The 21,472-nt window shown below is 34.4% G+C and overlaps 1 protein-coding gene across 1 annotated transcript in view; it reads left to right on the forward strand.

Moving 5' to 3' along the window:
• The window catches only part of LOC135209014 (uncharacterized), a 16,161-nt gene extending 4,113 nt beyond the window's left edge, over positions 1–12,048 (forward strand). The window contains exon 4 of the mRNA XM_064241548.1: positions 11,791–12,048. Coding sequence (XP_064097618.1) covers positions 11,791–12,048 — 258 coding nt within the window. The remainder of the gene's footprint in view (positions 1–11,790) is intronic.
• The last annotated feature ends 9,424 nt before the right edge of the window (positions 12,049–21,472 follow it).

Here is a 21,472-nt window from a genome sequence, read left to right on the forward strand (position 1 = left end):
CAAACACACACACACACATATATGTATGTATGTATGTATGTATGTATGTATGTATGTATGTATATATGTATAATGTATGTATGTATAATGTCATGATATGTTTATATTGTTATGAATCTGCAGGTAAAGCAAGAGATAATTTATTTTCCAATTTTCCCTTTTTAAAGTAAGATAAACTTTCCTTTTTCCTTCATTATAAATCTACTCATTCAAGAAAACCGATAGGTCTGTTCAATTCGTCAGCTTCCATGTTTACCGGCTATATTTTCATTTATTTTGTTGTTTTGGGGATTTTATGCACTGGGATCGCCACTCAATCACCTGTGCTTATTTGCAGTTATCTCTTTTTCAAAATGTTTACTCATTTATGGAATAATAATAATAATAATAATAATAATAATAATAATAATAATAATAATAATAATTTTTCTCAGCAAGCGCATCCTGGAACCCAGAAGAGAAAACATTGACGATGGTGCCCGGTGTCAAATGAGATTCTTGTTAAAGCGAGTCCATGGCTCCCTTATGGTCTCACTGAGCCACGGGCCCAGCACAATAGTAGCAATAGAACGATAAGTGAATAATAACAACGACAACAAGCGATTTTTGTTAGACAGAACTAGTTGGATACAAGTTTGAATGGTGAAGTAGAAAATGGGGAGACATACAAAGGACCATGAGAACGTTTACACCTCTCTCTCTCTCTCTCTCTCTCTCTCTCTCTCTCTCTCTCTCTCTCTCTCTCAGTTGCAATACAATGTCTCCTCGGATGGACTAATAAGTCTTTGAGATATTCTAATCCTTGTAACTCCTTGTGACACTCTCTCTCTCTCTCTCTCTCTCTCTCTCTCTCTCTCTCTCTCTCTTCTCTCTTAGTGTTCAACTTTACAAAGTACTTCCAAAAATTCTCCATTTGTGTGTTCACCTTTCTCCCCTCAAATACATTAGAAGGGGTACAAACAAGTGTCCCCAAAGTTAATTCCACCCATCAGGCAAATAGAGTACCAAAGACGACTAGAGAGCCTGAACTCGTATGGCTTAGAAACACGACGATTACGAGGACAACTAATAGAAACATTCAAAATACTGAAAGGCATTACAAAATTAGACAAAAACGTATTCACGTTAAACGAAATCCAGATAAGAAATAATGGATGGACACTAGAGCTGTTGAGATACAACACATCTGATTGCAGAAACTTCTCCACATACAAGATATGTGACAAATGAAATAAACTGCCACCAGAAGTTATAAGCAGCAACAGTGTGGAAGTGTTTAAAAGTAAGCTAGACAAAATCATTAGGACATTGTGAATGAATAGTAAAACCTGCACCTAGAGATATAGAAAATAAATAGGTCCTCGATGAACTAAAGCTACCACATTCTGTCCTAGGTTAACTCTTCAAGATTTCCTTAACAATCATGTTTTTCCTTTCATATAGTTGTCAACCACGTCTCCTTTAGCATAACACTACCTCTTCTACCAAATCAACCCAACCCGGTGTATCTCGTACTATTCCCTGTCTTCTGTACACGCGGCCTAGCCACTTTTAGTCTGAGAAACTAACACAGTTATCGAACGCCTGCACTCCTGTTACTAGTCTAACTTTGTTATAGGATATCCTAGCCCTCCAATTATTTCCTAATATTGTTTTGTGCTCCTTATTTTCAAATGCCAAGATTTTATTATCTGAAGTCTCTGTGCAGTATCATGACTCATGCCCATAGATAAAAATATTCTTAACAATGTATAAATAAATAAATAAATAAATATATATATATATATATATATATATATATATATATATATATATATTATATATATATATATATATATATATAGATATAGTATAAATATATATATATATATATATATAATATATATATATAATATAATATATATATATATGACTATATATATATAGATATATATATATATATATATATATATATATATATAGTGTGTGTGTGTGTGAGCCTACGACATTCGAATAAAAACAAGGAAACCTTGGTTAGAATCGCAAACAATGATGGAGCGTTACTGCCTTATTCCTATTAAAGCCTTAGAAGTCTCGTTTGACCTTAGTCTTTTGATAACATACTAGGAATTCAATCGACCCATAGTGCTTGCGATCGTGGTGCAGATTTTGTAAGTACCAGCTTTGATGCACCAGAATACTAGACGCTTCAAGGAAGGGTAAACTATCTTGAGACCCGCTTTTCAAAGGGAAAGGAATGTTAATGTATACTCAAAAACAAAACAAATAAAAATGTCGTTTCATTTTATTTTACGGGCGTGCGTGTGTGTATGTGCGTGTATGCGTGCATGTGTGTTTGTGTGTGTGTATGTCTGTGTGTGTGTTTGTGTGTGAGTGTGTGGAAAGTAACCAGATCTCGATGTAATACAGAGAATAAACGGAGAACCTGGCCATATTCTTTGGATGAAAAGACTGAAGTCTAAACTCATCAGGATAATGGAAAAGATTAAAACTTTTCAGAACTTCCTTATTAAGCATATAAAGACCAAAAGTACTAAGAATTTCTTTCTCTTATTTCATGGAACACACAGATTCATATGGCATCAGCATTCCAACTTAGTTCGCTTCTCTTATTACAATCTCATTACACTGATAGGGTTTCACTTCAGGAATAAATAAACTTTGGAAAGCCATTTCTCCTGGAATCTTCCATTAAACTAAGCTTCTTTTTTTGTGCAAAAAAAAAAAAAAACAAAAAAAAAAAAAAAAAAAAAAAAAAAAAAAAAAAAAGTTGATTATATCGTCAAATTTGTCAATTTTCGTTTTGATTTCAAGGAATATGATGGTTCAATGGCAGAAGAAGGTTTGATCGTGGGAGGACTATGGGCATGGTGCAATTTAATTAATATTATGAACGTGCTTTGAGGAAAGGGGTTTTGATGGTATTTATTTATTTATTTATTTATCTATTATCATTATTATTATTATTATTATTATTATTATTATTATTATTATTATATTATTATTATTATTATTATTTGTTTATTTATTTTTATTTTTTTTGTGATGAGTGAGGGCGGAAGGCTGCCAATGTGTTATTCCTCAGTGTTAGCTTGTGCATAAAAAGGTATACATCTATATTCACAATGAACGCCATTGCTATATATTACATAATTCATAATCTTATCAGAAAACCAACGAAATTAGGACAAAATTTAATGCAACGATATCGGTGTACTGTTGGTCTGAAAAAAAAAGGGGACGTTTTTAGAGTGAGTGAACTTAACGTGGCAGACAAAGATACCTACTGAAGAAAATGCAGTGTAATTAACAAAAAGAGAAATGTGGAAAAACATTTCATGATTGATTGGCTTCCCTTTTTCGCTCCACCGTAAAAGTCAACTTTCTTACTTCTGGTGATCTTTACGTTCTTTGTATTAATTCAATTCAGTCCTCTTATAGCTAGTATAAACTGATAAAGAATCACTAATCATAATTCCATGAAGCAAGTCAAGTCTCTCCTTCATTTATCAATTTTCTTTTACTAGTAATTTTATCGTCCATTCTCATTTCACCACCATTTTCTGATAAAATTATGTATTATGTAATATACAGCAATTATGTTCATTGTTTTTATAGATGTATACCTTTTTATGTACAAGCAAACACTGAGCAACAGACAATGCGTGTACATTACTTACAAAAAGCAGCACTCAGCTATAACACATTGGCAGCCTACCGCCCTCACTCATCAAAAAAAAAAAATATAATAAATAAATAAATAAATAAATAAATACCATCAAAACCTCTTTCCTCAAAGCACGTTCATGATATTAATTAAATTGCACTATGCCCATGGTCCTCCCACGATCCAATAAAAACATGAATTTATAGAAATTAAAATAATGTCCATTACCGCTTTTGGTTATGCAAAATGATCCTGTTCAGTGAGAAAAACGAGTAAATAGTGTCGTCGTGATACGGAGTAATGCAACCAGCTCTATATGAACTAATTCATCTGAGAAATTCCAAATACTTCGGACATATATCATATTTTGAGGTATCTGAACGTTTTTGTTTTGCAGTTTCAACTTAAATAATATAATTTGCATTGTATTTTCATATTCTAGAGTAAATTTAGCGAGAGTATGTCTTTTTTTCTTGCCGAATGTACAACCACAAATAATTTATATATATATATATATATATATATATATATATATATATATATATATATATATATATATATATATATATATATATATATATATATATATTTGTGTTTGTCCAATCGGCAAGGAAACTAAGGATACAGTTTTCATTTCCTTTCGTTCATCGAATTTCCCATTTGTTTTTTTACTGAAAAGACATACTCTCGCTAAATTTACTCCAGAACATGAAAATACAATGCAAATTATATTATATAAGTTGAAACTGCAAAACAAAAACGCTCAGATACCTCAAAACATGATATATGTCCGAAGTATTCGGAATTTCTCAGACGAATTCGTTCATAGAGAGTCGGTTGCATTACTCCGCATCACGACAACACTATTTACTCGTTTTTCTCACTGAACAGGATTATTTTGTATAATCAAAAGCGGTAATGGACATTATTTTAATTTCTATAGATTCTTGTTTTTGTTCCTAAGGATTTAAAGTTAGCTAACGGCAATGGCGGTCAATGTTGTGAGGGCTAAGGTGGGTTCAACAAATTTAGTTGCATCTGCAAAAGCGTTTTCTATGATGTGAGGAGGCTCCTGAGAACTTTGGCGTGAAAGCACATGTCAATGGATACTTGCTTACGTAACGGCTTTCACACTTTATTAATGACTTTGACGCTGACATGGATAGAATGCTAGTAGTTGTTTACATAGTTGCTGTCATCAAAAGGAAATCTTTATCAATGTTAAAGTAGCCGGTGAACTCGAAGATTTTCTGGCTATGCTCCCATCATCAAGCAGTTCGGAGTTAGACTACATAACTAACACGGTTACATTACTTTGCCGCGTGACTGGAAGATATCTTACACCAGCATTTTTGTGCACGATATAAAACTTTCATTGAACTCTGCAATAGATATCGACTTATTTGTGGCAATAAATAATTTTACTCTAAAGGAAGGAAGATTAGTATATGGTTGACAATTTTCACTTCTTTTTACAGTCTTTGAATGTTGCAACGGCTGCCGAATGAAATAAAGATTAGGGTATGAATTTCATAGAGAAATAACTTGAACCTCGATCTTGACAACCATACTATTCTTTTTCCCAGGAACCTGTGCACCGACTCACTGCTCTCTCTCTCTCTCTCTCTCTCTCTCTCTCTCTCTCTCTCTCTCTCATAATATTGCATTCATTCCTATATTGTTCCTCGCGATTTCCAATGGCTATTGCCCAAAATATTTCCATTTTTCTCTCATTATTCAAGATCCCAATTCCAATTAAGCATGAATTTTACGTCATTTTAGTGTCATTGACATCCCTTATGAGAAGAGTTTCACAGTAGGGTTTAAAGATGGAGGATCCATATTCTATTCTGAACTGAAATTACCATAACCAAATTTATCGATTAATATAGCGGTTGTTACTTCATTCAGCTATAAATGATATAGGGCTTTTGCAGAATCTTTACGGTTTAAAGTTTCTGGAAATCTAGAAAGCAATAAACACGAGGACTTTGAAGCTCCGCCCATTTTAGGGTTGCCAGGTGTGGTATAATTAAGCAACAGGTGTCCGAAGATTTCAGAAAATTGTGTCTTCAGTTTTCTACTCGATTATTCATATATATATATATATGTATATACACACACATATATATAATATATATATATATATATATATATATATATATATATATATATATATATATATACATATATATATATATATATACTAGAGATATATATATATATATATATATATAATATATATATATATATAAATATATATATATATATATATATATATATGTATATAATATATATATATATATATATATATATATAATACTATATATTATATATATATACATGCAATTCCACAATACTCCCGTGGGTGAAGTATATAAGAAAGCCTCACGTGAAAATGAAAGAAGGAGGTACCAAGTCTTTCATCTTTTATTCCAAAGTCATATTCAAGGTAATAAACCGTTTTAAGAAAACAACTTACACAACAAAGCAATATGAGATCACAAATAACAATAAAGCAAGTCAACAACCTATTAAGTATGCAAATAAACATTTTTCAAAACAAAAAACGTGCTTAGCGGAAATATGCATTTACTACAAATCGCAGTACAAAACTACCTGTTTGTAAAATATTTAACAACTCGTTTAAATTTTGAATCATCAAGAATAATGAGGCATCCTACAACTATCAATCTGTCATGCATTGATGAACGTCTAAACAACGGCCTTAGCTAAATTACAGTCTATAGGGTGTTTAAACTCTCTCACGTGACAAAAAAATGGCACATGAACTGTTTGCAACCCGTGCAATATAAGTTACAAGTAGATCAATTAATTTTCTACACCCCTCCTGTTGCCATTAATGGTTTATTACAAAACAATGAATTTTTGACAGACGAAGTATTGTTAACAACTGCATTTATTTTCAGACATTTCAGTCTTTTTCAGTTCATCAATGCATGATAGATTGATAGTTGAAGGATGCCTTATTAGGTCTTTTAGTAACATGAATATGAGCGATGGTCTTTTTAAGGTAGACGAATTGTTAAAAAGCTTTATTCTTTGTGATTTAAAAGTTAAATGAGTTGTTAGATATTTACTAACAGGCAGTTTTGTACTGCGATTTGTAGTAAATGCATACTTCCGCTAAGTACGTTTTTTATTTTGAACATTCTTTGTTTGCATACCTACTTAAGTAGGTTGTTGACTTGTTTTATGTTATTTTTTGGGTGACCTCCCATATTTCTTTCTTATGCAAGTTGTTTTCTTAAAATTGTTCCTTGAAGACGACTTTGGAGTAAAAGTTGAAAGTCTTGGTACCTCCTTGTTTCATTTACACCTGAGGATATATATAATATATATATATATATATATATATATATATATATATATAAATAAATATATATATATATATATATATATATATATATATATATATATATATATATATATATATATATATATATATATATATATATATATATATATATATATATATATATATATATATATATATATATATATATATAGGTGTGTGCCCCCTTCCCCCCTTGAAAGATTTCCAGATCCGCCACTGCACCAGTTTTTTTTCATTTCTTCACTATTGAATATTAAATGTTGGGCACCTTTCGTACAGAAGTTCCCAAACAGAGAATGCCGGGCTGTGGAGACAAGAAAAGAAAGATTACATGGTAAATATGAAAGATAAAAAATAGCACAGAGAGAAAATGAAAAGCGAAAGTAAGAAGAATAATTATACGAGAGAGAGAGGGAGAGAGAGAGAGAGAGAGAGAGAGAGAGAGAGAGAGAGACTTTTACTTCATGGACAGATAGGCAGACCAACGCAAAGTACACTTCTCTAACGTATTTTATATCTTTTATTTTAAAGCCTATGAATGTCATTTGGTAATAGGACCGAGTAGTAAATGAAACTGAAGAGGTTGCTCTAATTCACCCGATGGCACGAGAGGTGAAAGACACCGAGTCTCCTGGATGTATTAAAAGCCATGTTATTTAAAGCAGGATTTCCATGTCGGTCATGCTGGGCACAGTCTTAGTTTGGTTTTGTAATTAGACTGAGAAAGAGAATGTAACTGACTTTAGGAAAATGTAATGATGATAGAAGTTAGTTTAAACTTTAGACAAAGGTTCTGCAAAGTTCCTATCCTATAATAAAGCTAAACGAGTACCAGGTATTTGCAGAGATAAATGAAAAATGAGAGCAATTAAATCGACTGGGTTTGTAACAGCCAAGGAATGAGGATGGAACAACGGACAATGAAATGGTGAAGATTTGCTTTTCAAATTTACATCTGAGATGAAGAATTTCGTTCCCCTTTGCTTCGACGTTCAGCTGAAAGTATCCTGATAGTTTGTATCATAAAAGCTTCCTGTCACCAAACTATATTATATTCTGCATTGCATTACCTACGTAGATGCCTTCAATTTATCTTATTTTCTCAAAAGCTTCTGACGTATACTTCATAACAAAGACTTGATCCATGCACCGACTGCTTTGTTGACTCCTTGCTGACATATATGATACTTTATCTGATAAAATCAGACCAAATTTCGCCCTTGGTTTCCTGTAAAATATTGTCTCTAAAATTCTTAGTCTCCCCTGACACTTTCACCTTTGTATCACAAAGGAACAGGTAATGCTCTCATTCAACTGTTTTCATCTTTCCCCATTCTTTCTATTTACGGTTGGTTCTTTTATATTTCGTAGGCGATGTTTATCGCCAGATTTATATGCATTCAGTAGTACAGCTCCTAAATGACTTGGTTATTTTATTAGAATTTCTCGTATTATTCCTTTGTATATTATTTTTCTCCAACGCCATCCCTTTCTGACATAAAGTTTTTTAAATTTTATATCATAGGGTAAATATTTATTGAACACCTCTCGCCCTTCTTTCTCTTACTTTCAAGTATTTGAATGTCGCCATTTGTTTTTCTTCATGACGTCTACTCTTTCCAATTTCATTTCCATTCTCATTACCGATTCGATTTCAGTGTTAAAATTCAAATAGATATTTCCTTTCAATTTTACCAAACAGTCTTCCTCTCCCAATTTCATGCTGACAATTCACATTATTCCTCTGCCCAGCACCTCTAATCATCCTTGCTGCGGCAGAGGAAGGGCTTAGAAAACTTCCCAACCAGAGCCCATGGTATATTTACTGGGTGGGTGGTGGTGGGGGGGGGGGGGGGGGGAAGGGGTAAGGTATTTGACAAATATGACCTCCAATTCACTTGGACCTTGTATCGTCCCACTGCGTAGCTGTCTAATCTTGTACCGATCCATGAACAGCGCTCTTTAATAGTGCCAGAGGAATGGAGCCGGGCCCGGGGGGAGGGGGGTGTGTGGGGGGGGCGCACTGTAATTGTTTCTTTGTAGATCCTGAGAAACGCATCAACTCCGTCCACATCAGTCCTTACCAGACCCAAGACTTCCTTGTCATGTCAGCCAGAGAGAAAAGTCCTTCAACCAAACACCCCCCCACCCCCCCCCCACCCCCCACCCCCCCATCCTTCTTTTTATTATCTATAAATTCTTGTCTACTTGACCTGGAAAGTGCGTCCTTGATCTGAAAGAGAAATGAAGAGAGAGAGAAGAAAATAAAATTGGAAAAGGAACCATACATCGGGATTTGATATGAAAAAAGCTTTATTGGAAATCAACACATATGCGTGTAAAACTATATGCATACTTATAAGAACAAAGATGTAGTATTAAAAAGATGAAACTAAAATTTAATATGTTGCTACCTCCTTTGAAGAGAGGGCAGGACAGAGGTGAATGATTCATCGAAGGCATTAAAGCATATTTTAATTAGCTCACGAATGTGGATGTTTACAATTTAAGATTTCTTAACATAAAGGTTTCTAGGGGAAAAGTTTTTTAACATAAAAGAAATACATTGTTGATAGTTGATAATGAATTGAGTGGATAGGAGAGGGCAGAGCCGAAAACAGAGACATGATGAGAAAGAAGAACTGGTATTCCCCTCTTAGAGGTAAGATTTTTGGGGAAATAAATGACGGTAGAACCCAGTTTAAAATACCTCTCAGTGCAAATACTTTTACTCTAGCCATTTGTAAGTTCGTATGTGGTGTCCTAGTAGTTTATTCATTATGAATTTCCAACATTTTGTGTCAGTCCTCTGAAGATATTTTACTTAACAATAAAGTCAACACTAGGAAGAATATATATTATGTGCCTGATCTTTTAACTATAAAATTCTTGTGTGGTTAGCAATCTTTTTTTCCCCATTGTTAGGCACATTTTCTCCCAGTAACATCAAACATTCTGAAGGCTTCTGTCACAAATTCAAAGAAATGCGATGAACCTTTCAAAAAGGGACAGTCATTTACTTAGATATAGTTGATAAAATCTTCCTCCAACCAGCGATTAAGAAGTTTAATAATAAGCTGTCAACAGGAGTGATGTAGCGGCCGACTACTAGAACATTGTTCAATAATAAATAGCACTGCTCTCTACCTCTTAGACTTTATCCATTACCCGGGGAAGACAGTTGCCTTCGAAATATAGCGCTGTAAATTTTATCCTTTAGGTGTTTTTATGGGTTCTTATATATATATATATATATATATATATATATATATATATATATATATATATATATATATATATATATATATACATATATATATATATATATATATATATAATATATATACATATATATATATATATATATATATATATATATATATATATATATATATATACATATACATATATATATATATATATATATATATATATATATATATATATATATATATATACATATATATATATATATATATATATATATATACATATATATATATATATATATATATATATATATATATATATATATATATATATATATATCATCATCATCATCCATCACATCACCGTGATTCATATAGATTATTCGAGCTACAAATGTCCTTTGATATATAGTAAGTGCTGTGGCTAAAAACTATTGAAATCTCTTTTGAACGTTTAAGAACTGTCGGTGACCAATGTATGTCTTGATTTTGTACCTCATTAGTTTGTACAGTTAGTGCCATGCTACGCTGTTCTTCGCTTTCATTCAACTGTGTTTTACAGTACCAGGCAAGAATACACCTCGCCTCACCTTAAACCAGGGTAAACTATTTTTGAATGATAGGTCGATAATTATTGTCAATTGACAAGGATCTCTGCGGGTATCGCCTCTTATGCCCGCCTCATTAATACTTTCCGTAATAAAGGTCACCCGGGCAGTCATAAATTATGAAGTGGTAAGATACGTTGTTTTTACGTTACCTTGTACATCGTTGATTAGCTTCCGACCTTTCGGATTAGCAAAACCACTTTACCTCTTAAAAGTCTTCTCATTACAGAAGTAGATAGTTCTTTCTCGCACTTTTAGTGTACCTCGAACACTCCGTGATATCCAGACTTTCTGTAATTACTGATTTGCATTGGTTTAGTAATATTCAACTCTGCACGATTCGTGACATGTGATTTTGTCAGTTTGCTGCGTAATCCTTAGATATTACCATTCCGTAACTTGTAGTTGCTATAATTCGTATTTCAGTTAGCGTGCCTTCGTAAGTGCCGTAATAGCGTAGGGCTGCAGTTACCTTAAATTCAAAGGTATTGGTTTGTTTTCTCAGTAGTAAGTATTTGACTACTCTAGATATAATCTGTTCCTTTTTTTCGTATTACTTTTGATACTACAGAATTCTACAAAAGTTTGATTTAATGCTTTAACAGAATTTAAGCTACTGGTACTTTTTTTTTTAATACGAAAACTGTTGCAAATGACTAACTTTATCATTGCCAACTATGGTGGTTTAAGTTTGTATATTCGCGTTTAGTTAGCTTAGTCAATGTGTTGGATGGGTAGGATTTGTTATATTTATTTAAGTGTTGTATAGTGACTAATTAACCATTGTTCAAAATGCCTTTTGATCTAGATAACTTTGTTGGAAACCCCAAGAAGTTGCCTGCACTCAGGTACGCTACTATACAGGATTTGAGGGATCTTGCAGTAAAATGTAACAGTGTGGCAGATCCTACTCATCTTTAGGCTAGAATATTGCGTGATATTTTACAGTACCTAATAAACCAAGGAATTCTTTCAGATGATAAGGAAGTTCAAACACAACGAAATGCAGTAGGAATACTTCGACCTGTTCCAGTAGACATCGAGTTAGAGAAAATAAGGCTTCAATTGCAAATGGAGAAGGAAACTGCTGAATCTGAGCATACTCTGAAGAAGGATGCAGCCAAACAAGAGTTCGCTCTAAAGAAGGAAGCAAACAAATTGGAGCTCTCTCCAGAAAACGAGAAGCAGAGCTCGACACCAGAATGAACTCCAGGATCTTTTTTTGCCAAGTAAAAGAAAGGAAGCCACACTCCCTGCTACGTTTGAAGTTTTTAAAGCAAGTAAGCTTGTACCCGAATTCGATGAGAACTTTGAACAAATCACAGAAACCTTAAAATGGCCCGTAGAATTCTGGTCTTTGGTCATCAGGAACAAAGGGAAGGGTAAAGCTGCATTTGTTGCTTATCAACTAGTAAGTGAGAAAGGCTATACTGTGTTAACGAAAACCTACTGGGATGCATACTCTATTACCATAGAAGGGTATCAACAAGTTTTTAGGAATTCTGTTAAAGCATTCAATCAGACTTTTGTAGAATTCTGTAGTATCAAAAGTAGGCAGTTGAGTAAGTGGTCACAAAGAGCAGGTTTTAATGACTTTGAATCATTTAAGAATTTTATTCTTCCAGAGGAAATTTCAAGGAAAGTGCCCTATCATATCTCAACATTTATTCATTTTAAAGGTACAACGCAGGTAAAGAGGGCAGCTAGTCTCACTAATGATTGCCACTTAATCCATAAATCAGAAAAGGGTCAAAATAACAAATCATCTCCTTCCATTTCTAAATCTCCACAGGTATCCTGTGCTTACTGCAAGAAAGAGGGCCAAACAACTGAGAATTGTCCACTTCTCTAGTGCAAAACTTCTAGGGCAAAAGGCGAAGGTAAAAATGCCCAGACAAAGAGGACATGCCATGTGACTACTCCCATGGAAGGGTTGCAGCAATTTGAAGGATTTATCTGTGATGTTACTGTAAAGGATAGTTCACTGGATTTCCTCAGAGTCTCTGGTTTCTCTCAGACTATATTGGCAGATGTATGTTCAGAGAATTTAATCTTTATCAAGGAATTTGTAACCAGTTTAGATTTAACCTCTTCCAGGACTTTGCCTCTTGCTGAAGTGAAAATTGTTAGTCTTTAGTCCTTACTTCACAGGAAAGGCAAAAGTAACTGTGTTGGAGCAAGCCTTGCTGTGTTCTCCAGTAAAGCTGATCTTGGGTAATGATCTAGCAGGGTCACATGAGACAACTTTTATTATTGCAGATCCTGAATTAGTAATTAGAGAAGAATGTAAACCCATAGAATCACCACCATCTGTAACTCAAGTTGTGACTAGGGATACTCCCAGGACAGGACCTTTGAAAAATGAGAGTAAAACTACTGGAAGAACTATGGAGGCCTTAGACCTAGTAGATGTAAGTAAAAAAGAGTTTACAAAGTTACAGAAAGAGGACTAGCCTTACAGATCTTTGGAAAAAGGTTAGAATTCCAGATGAAAACCCTATATTGACACATTTCCACAAAAATAAAGGTATCCTTTGCAGGCATTTCAGGTCACCAAATGACTATTTGCCAGCAAATAGTCATTCCTCAGCCTCTAAGATAGTCTTTGTTACACCTTACTCATTCTGCAGAGTCCCACTTAGGGGTCAATAAGACATACAAAAGAACAAACAGTGCCCTGGGAAGGTTCCATCAGACCCTTTAAGGCATTGTTTGGCCGTAGACCACGAACAGTATTGGGTAGAGTGAAACAAAATATATTGCATCAGAAACCAGAGGAGACTACTAACACTTTGCAATAAATTAACGACATTAAAAGTAAGTTTTATCTGATATATGATTTGTTTGTCTTAACCTCCTTCCCTCACAACAAGTAATGCAGCAATAGGGGAATAAGAAAGCATGGTTGAGGGAGTTCCAGAAAGGCGACCAGGTACTCTTATACCATCCAATTCCAGGAGCTCCATTGAGGGAGAAGTTTGCTGGCCCAAATACAGCCCTAGATCGTCTTTCTAAACTAAACTATGTGATTAGTACCCCAAATAGAAGGAAGGACACAGAATTAGCCCATGTGAACTTGTTGAAATGGCACCAAAGTAGAGCAAATAGTGGACCACCTCAAGTAACACTGGTGACTACCTCAACTGTTTTGCTACTGCTAATAGTGACCCAGATGAAAAACCAGAACTGATAATCTTTTAGTGATTTATCTAACTTGGAGATAATGGGTTAGCTTGACTCCTGCTTGTCACACTTGCCTATAAATCAAAGCAGAGACCTTAACACTTTATTCATCAGATTTCAGGACTTGTGCACTCATGATCCAGGAACCTGTAACCTGGTTCAACATGACATCTTGCTGGAGCTGGGAACACAATCCATCCCATCAGACAACCATTTTACAGAGCGATAGGAAAGAAGCTTGAATCCTTAATGTCAGAGGTACAATACTTGATCACAAGTTAGCAGCCCAAGTACCTCTCCTTGGGCTTCACCTTGTATACTTGTACCAAAAGCAAAGGGTAAGTTAGGGCTATGTACAGATTGTCACAAAGAAAAAAGGTAAAAATCAAGAATTCTTATCCTTTGTCACGGATCAATGATATTTTAGACAACATAAGTAATTCAAAGATTCTGACTCAGACTGATTTGCTGAAAGGGTACTATCAAGTACAACTGACCCAAAAGGCCCAATCAATCTCTGCATTTGTAACACCCTTTGGCCTATTTAAATACTATGTAGTTATGCCTTTTGGACTCTCCAATGCCCCTGCTACATTTCAGAGATTGATGGCAGAAGTATTCAGAGATTTACCAAATGTCTATGTGTACTTGGATGATATTGTCATAACAAGCATGACTTGGGAGGAACATCTGCAGACACTCTCAAAGCTGTTCACCCGACTACGTGCCGTAGGTCTCACCATCAACTTGGCCAAGAGTTCATTCGGGCAAGCAAAGGTTGTATACCTGGGTCATTATTTTTTTTTCCTTTAAGTTTTTATTCAATAAATTATTTACAAAACATTACATTGTCTTCACTGATCACCGACCACTCACATTCCTCGACCATGCCAGACTAAAAAACCTAAAACTCTTACGGTGGTCCTACATCCTGGCCACCTTCAATATTCAGCTTCAAAGCATCAATGGGACCAACAGCACCATTGTGGACATACTGTCACGCCTTCCATCAACATACTCAGCTGGATCCACTGCTATAGAGCCACCATATTGGGGGGGAATTGTCAAGTTTATGCTCCACTATTGTATATATTGTATATAAGTAATCTTATGTCTTTAGTACTTTCTCCTTAACTTCCAATATTCAAGCCCTCTTTTGATTGCTCCCTCACTTTTTCTTCAAGCTTGTCCTTTTCTAAGTCTCTATTCCCATTACCCTTCCTTGATATTCTTAGTTTTGTTTACTTGGATACTTCCACCCTCTAGTTAAGTTGTGTGCATTCTTCCTCAACTGAAGACAGTGTTTGTGGCGCTATCTCGTTTATCTATGCATATTTTGTCATTTAGATTTTAAGTTTGATAATGTTCCATTATTGAATTATTTGCCAAATGTTTAATGTTTAAAGTGAAGTGATTTGTTACTTTAATTCTTGTTCACTATTGCAGTATTATCAGTGTTAACTTTATATAATGAGTAATTACTAATTATAATTTTAAGTTATTGTTAAGTTTCGTTCATCCGACCATATTTTTTGCATAGATTATATATTTTATTTTAGTGCAATATTATTTGTCTTATGCTTCTTACTGAGTGTTAACTAAGGCCATACCTATATCGGCTAAAGAATTTACCACTGAATACGAGGATATTCAGCTTAGTAATTTCATTATATATATATATATATATATATATATATATATATATATATATATATATATATATATATATATATATATATACGAAGGTTCCCGAGGAGTGAGAAAGCTAACGCTACCAACGAAACCATTTCAAGAAGAGTTATCCTTCCCCACAACAGAATTTAGGTGGCAAAGCTAATGGGAATCCGAATTCCACAATCGAGAAGACAGTGCTTTTGTTATATCTACAGTTGACCTAATACTTTTAAGACCAAGAGAAGAATAATTTCCGCTTGAATATTGTACTCAGACAGGGTGCGATTATCTTCAAGCTGCTTGCCTGCAAAGATCAACCTTTGTTGGTCTAGTGAAGTCCGCAAAAAGAAATATCAAGAATTAAATGAGTGTTTCTTTATAAAGAAAGATACACAGTATAACGAATTTAGTGTTCCACCGACGATAGGATTCAGTCACCCCACATGCAAATCTCCACTCCGAAATTAAAGACAGTAAAAGAATTAAAAGATAGTTTAGTCTTTTAGAAGACCACGATCGTAGATTTCGTGAAGAGTAAGACAGTACGTCAAACATAGAAGAAAGAAAACGAATTAAAGCCGTAATCGAATCCAGAAGATGCATTCATCCCTGAGATTATAATGCAAGAGAGAGAGAGAGAGAGAGAGAGAGAGAAAGAGGGTCCTGCACAGAAAGAGAAAGCATTCATCCCATACGGAACGAGGAGAGAGAGAGAAAGAGAGAAAGAGAGAGAGAGAGAGAGAGAGAGAGAGAGAGAGAGAGAGAGAGAGAGAGAGGAGCTACGCCGTGTCCAGTAACACAGTTACGAAGATCGAACATTTACGCAGCCCAGACAAAAGAAGAAGTCCTGACAAGTTGAGTAAAAGTCTGAAAGATCCTCCACATACAGACACATAAGACATATTATTAAAGATAAAGCAACGTGAATAATTTTGTTTAACTATTTTGAAGACACAAAACTCATACTTGAAATTAGATAAGCGCATACATTTTATTTTGGCAACGAACTTTTCCATTCTTTCCTTACTAATCAGTACTAATTGATTACTAATATTTTCCAACATTTGTATTTACTAACCTGCATTGTATTTGATGTGCATAAATTTTTTATTTGTTTGCAATTAAGGGAACGTTTAGATTTATTTTTTCATTTTTTTGTGATTGATAAATTTGCTTTAGGATGTGAGGTGAATTTGTTTTTCTTTTTTGCATGTTATTACTGTTGTAACTTAGTCACAATTATGGGTAATAGAATTCTCGAACTCACACAGTGACCTCTTAAAAGATGTTACGAGTGATCATAACAGCCGTTGAATGAAACGCATTGAAAAGTAGAACCCGAATAAAAATGAAAAATGAACTCTTTTAGACAAAAGGTGAGACACTTATATTGTAAATAGGCACCTAATCAAGAGGCCATATATACCGATTGTGCGGAGGAACGAGAGCACAAGACAAGAGATTGTAAGGTGGAGTGTCGAGAGTACGGCAGTGTGACTGTGGGCATCCATAGTGATTTGTGGACTTGTACATTTCTTCACGAGTGCTCAGATTCTAATTAAGAACGAATCTAAGTTCAAGTGTCGACTTGTAAAAGTTACAAGTGTTAACATAGACTCGGTTCAATCACCGGAAATAATATAAGTCTCAAATGCCCTTTGAAGATAGACTTAGTTCAATTACCCAAATAATAACGTGCAGGCACGAAGGATTCTGAGAAGTGAAAGCTAGCGCTACCAACGAAAAATTTTAAAGAAGAGTTCTCGTTCCCCACAACACGCACACACGCATCTATGTATATATATAATATATATATATATAATATATATATATATATATATATATATATATATATATATATATATAATATATATATTGTGACGTTTATAGATCGTTCCGTCTACCCAGATATTAATTAATTAATTTGATTTGGAAAAACGGCAGCCATTCTTCCAAATATCAGCTGATTTTTAGGAAACGCAGGAACCAAAACCCGCCAGCCAGAGGTTAGTGAGTTCCCAGTTGGGGAATATAGTATTTTGTCAGTTTTAGGGACATATCTCGAAGAGGAAAGATGTAGCAGATTGGTACTCTTAGACCTATATCTTAAGCTCCTTTTCCTGTGACCCCTCTGCTGGCTGTATGTTTTGTTTCCAGGATTTGCCTTGCTCGTGGGGGGTTAAGCTGAATCCCAACACCCAAGCAAACTGCCTGCGTTCGACCCCAGTCAACTGCAGGACGTGACCTCGGACGGATGTCCAACCACCTGCCTTCCTGTTAGGCCTATCCAGGGTGTGAGTGGCGCGCCAAGACACCAAGACCTGTGACAAAGCCAGGCCACGCGTTCTACAAAGGTCCACACTGAACACGACATCCAGGTACGTCTTGTGAAACAGCATATTGCCAGTCTCTCCCATCTATTATCATTTGATCCTCATTTTCCCAACATTCAATTTCCAAACCAAAAGGAACTCATCCTTTTGTTCCCTCTCACTGCCTCATGGCCGCATGCTTCCCCTTGTTTGATCGTCCCAGACGAATGAAGTCATTGCATACCTCAGTGAAACAATAGAGTTTCCTTTTTCCCCAGTGTTAGAGAACGAAATACTAATAGTAACTGATAAAAAGAAATCCTTTTTCTTTTATCTTGTTTTAATCGGGATTCTTTCCAGATTCCATGAGTCACGTGCCCAGTCTCTCTGCCCGCAAGTGTTGCATTACCCAAGTTTATGAAACCAGCTTCACGAATCCAATTTGAGCCAGCTATTATCCATTTGTGAGAGTTTATAAGTCCCAACGTGTGGACGCTGCATTTTCTCCAGGCCAGTACGAGCCTTTTGTAAATAAATAGCTGTAAAGTTTTAGCTGAGTTTTCTGGCGACCTGTTGCTCTAGATTAAATATTCATTAATAATCAGTTTTACGGTAAGTTAAAGCAATTTCCTCTTGTCCTCCCTTAGTTATTTCCGGTTACGTATATAGCCTCTCTCAAGGCCAGGCTAATACGTAACAATCATATATATATATATATATATATATATATATATATATATATATATATATATATATATATATATATATATAGATATATATATATATTATATATATATATATATATAATTACGAGGAAAACGAAGTAAAATTTGATACCACGATTTTGATGTTGTATTGCTCGTAGAAATAAATCTAAAATTTTCAGTCGATCAAATAAAAAATAAAATATCTTTTGAAATTTTTTTTATTAAACGTAACAGACATCATATTAATGAAAAAACTACATAATATAGGAAAATAATTCAATCTTTTGATATCAGATGCTCCAGCGGCTCTTCGTTGTAGAGAAAATTAATCATTGTATAGAGCAGCGGCGGTTTATGTAGAAAGTATTTTCTTTCACTATTCTCACTGGTTTATTCGAGTCAGAATTTTTAAATTCATCCAGTCAACGGTATCAAATATGAAATGTAACTGCCACTTATTCTTAAGGTTACACATTTTCTGCTCATATCTATTTAAACATTGATATAGAATATCGCCCATCAATAGTCCACTTTCCTTTCTTTAGTTGCATGGACTGATGGCATTGCATACTCTTACATCTGCTGAAAATATTGTGAAGAATATTAGCCGAAATCATAGCGCAGAAAAAAAATCTACCTGAATAGCTCTTCCTTCAAATAAATAGAAATTTATTAATTGAATAACGGCCTCTGAGGTCAAGCAAATCAAACTGATGCAACCAATGTACGCCTCTGCTTCTCGAAAAAATTCGCAATTTGGATAAAAACAAAAAGTTTTCAGAATTCCCGTAATGGGCGCCCAGAGGCAGAGAGGATGAGACTTAAAGGAAACTATGAGATAATGGAGATATACAATATAATCTTATAATTTTATTTTAATTTTATATAATCAACTTTAGAATGAATTGAGCATTTGAATTTAGGAGAGACGAAAGAATATGCATCAGCAGTAAATCAAAACGAAGTATCACCGAGAATGATATATATAATACATTGTCTCTTCTCTTCTTTCAATTACGTCTATTTGCCAAACCCCTTTTTCATAGTCTTGTTCATCCTGAAAGGTTGACGAAAATTAAAAGGAAATTATAAGAGTATATTGTAATATCTCCATTATCTGAGATAGTTTCTTTCAAGTCTCATCCTCTCTGCCTCTGGCCGCCCATTACGGGAATTCTGAAAACTTGTTTTTTTTTTTTTTTTTTTTTGTTTTTTTTTTTTTTTTTTTTTTTTTTTTTTTTTTTTACCAAATTGCGAATTTTTTCGAGATGCAGATGAGTTCAGTAGTTGCATCAGTTTGATTTGTTTGACCCCAGAGGAATAAATTTCAATTTATTTGAAGGAAGAGCTATATACAATATAACAGGTTGATGAAACTTTGTTGAATGAGTCTGATGCTTTAACTTCTCTAGGTGTAACTTTTGAGTCACTTCTAACATTTGAGAAAGATTCAGCAAATGCCACACGAAAGCTAGGTATTGCTCATAAGGCCTTATATATTTATAAATGTGATAAAATCAATGCAGAACTGTTTTAGATCATTTGTGTTTCCTTTACTGGAATACTGTTCACTGGTGCGAATGTCTGCTTCTTCCAGAGACGTATTATATCTTTTAGATAGGGTGGTTCGTGGTGCTAGGTTCCTGTTTCCTAATAGTAGTAGTTATATCTTGGACCATCGACGGATGGTTTCTTGTTTACCACTTTTTTCAAAAGTTCTATTTCACCAGCAATCTTTCACACAATTGATCCCTGATCCCTTTTACCTGCCGAGAACAACCAGATTCGCTGAACAGCAGTACCGTTGGATTATGGAACAGCCTCCGAGAGGTTCAAGCGAAAATGCAATTCATTACTACCGCAGTATTATACCTTTAGCATTTTAATGCATTTCACCTATTTATCTATGTATTAACTGATTTTTGTAATAAGTGGCATATCCTCTTTCTATATTTCCCTTTACTTCCTCTTGCTTCTTCCTAATGAACACCATATTCTTTGGAAGCTTGAAATTCAAGTCAGTTGCATGTGTTGGCTTCATCCATATGATTAGGTTTCATCTACTACTACTACTAATAATAGGTGCACTTCGGAAGCAGACCCTCTCTCAAGCATACTCTGTTAAAAGTAATGGCTGCTTCAATGCTACGTTTGTAGAGATTCTTCTCTATTTTCCAAATAGCGGCTTTTTCTGTGCTACTTGAACAGGGTAGTAGACTTCTAATAATAATAATCAATAATAATAAATCTCTTTCACACATTGCTTCTTTTTATAAATGCTCTCGCTCATTTCTTTCACCTAGTCATCAATCCATTATTTCTCTAAAATTATTACTTTGTCTCCTATCTATCTTACTATCTATCTTACTTCTACTATCTATCTTACTTTCACTTTCTTTTTACTAGTAGTTATCATCTCTTCACTGACTTCCATCCTTTTCATATTTCCATAAGCTATCAATTTGCAACGTCTACCATTGTTTGTCATTGACATATCCTTCTAGCACTAGTTTCTTATTTTATCTTCATTTGTTATTCTATCAATGTTGGCAGTGAAGGCTTCTTTCGTATTTCCTCCGATCTCCAACAAGCATCTAGCCAAAGCCAAACGACTCATTGACTGTAGACCTTTTGGATGTCTGTCTTTGACTTCTTAATACCAGAAGTTCCTACATCGGATATCGATGTCTGAAAATTTGTCCTTCTGATGTTAGCTATTCAAATCTTCGATTATTATTTTGGTGTCACAGTCGA

Source organism: Macrobrachium nipponense, chromosome 37 (assembly GCF_015104395.2).
Source record: "Macrobrachium nipponense isolate FS-2020 chromosome 37, ASM1510439v2, whole genome shotgun sequence".
NCBI lineage: Eukaryota > Metazoa > Arthropoda > Malacostraca > Decapoda > Palaemonidae > Macrobrachium > Macrobrachium nipponense.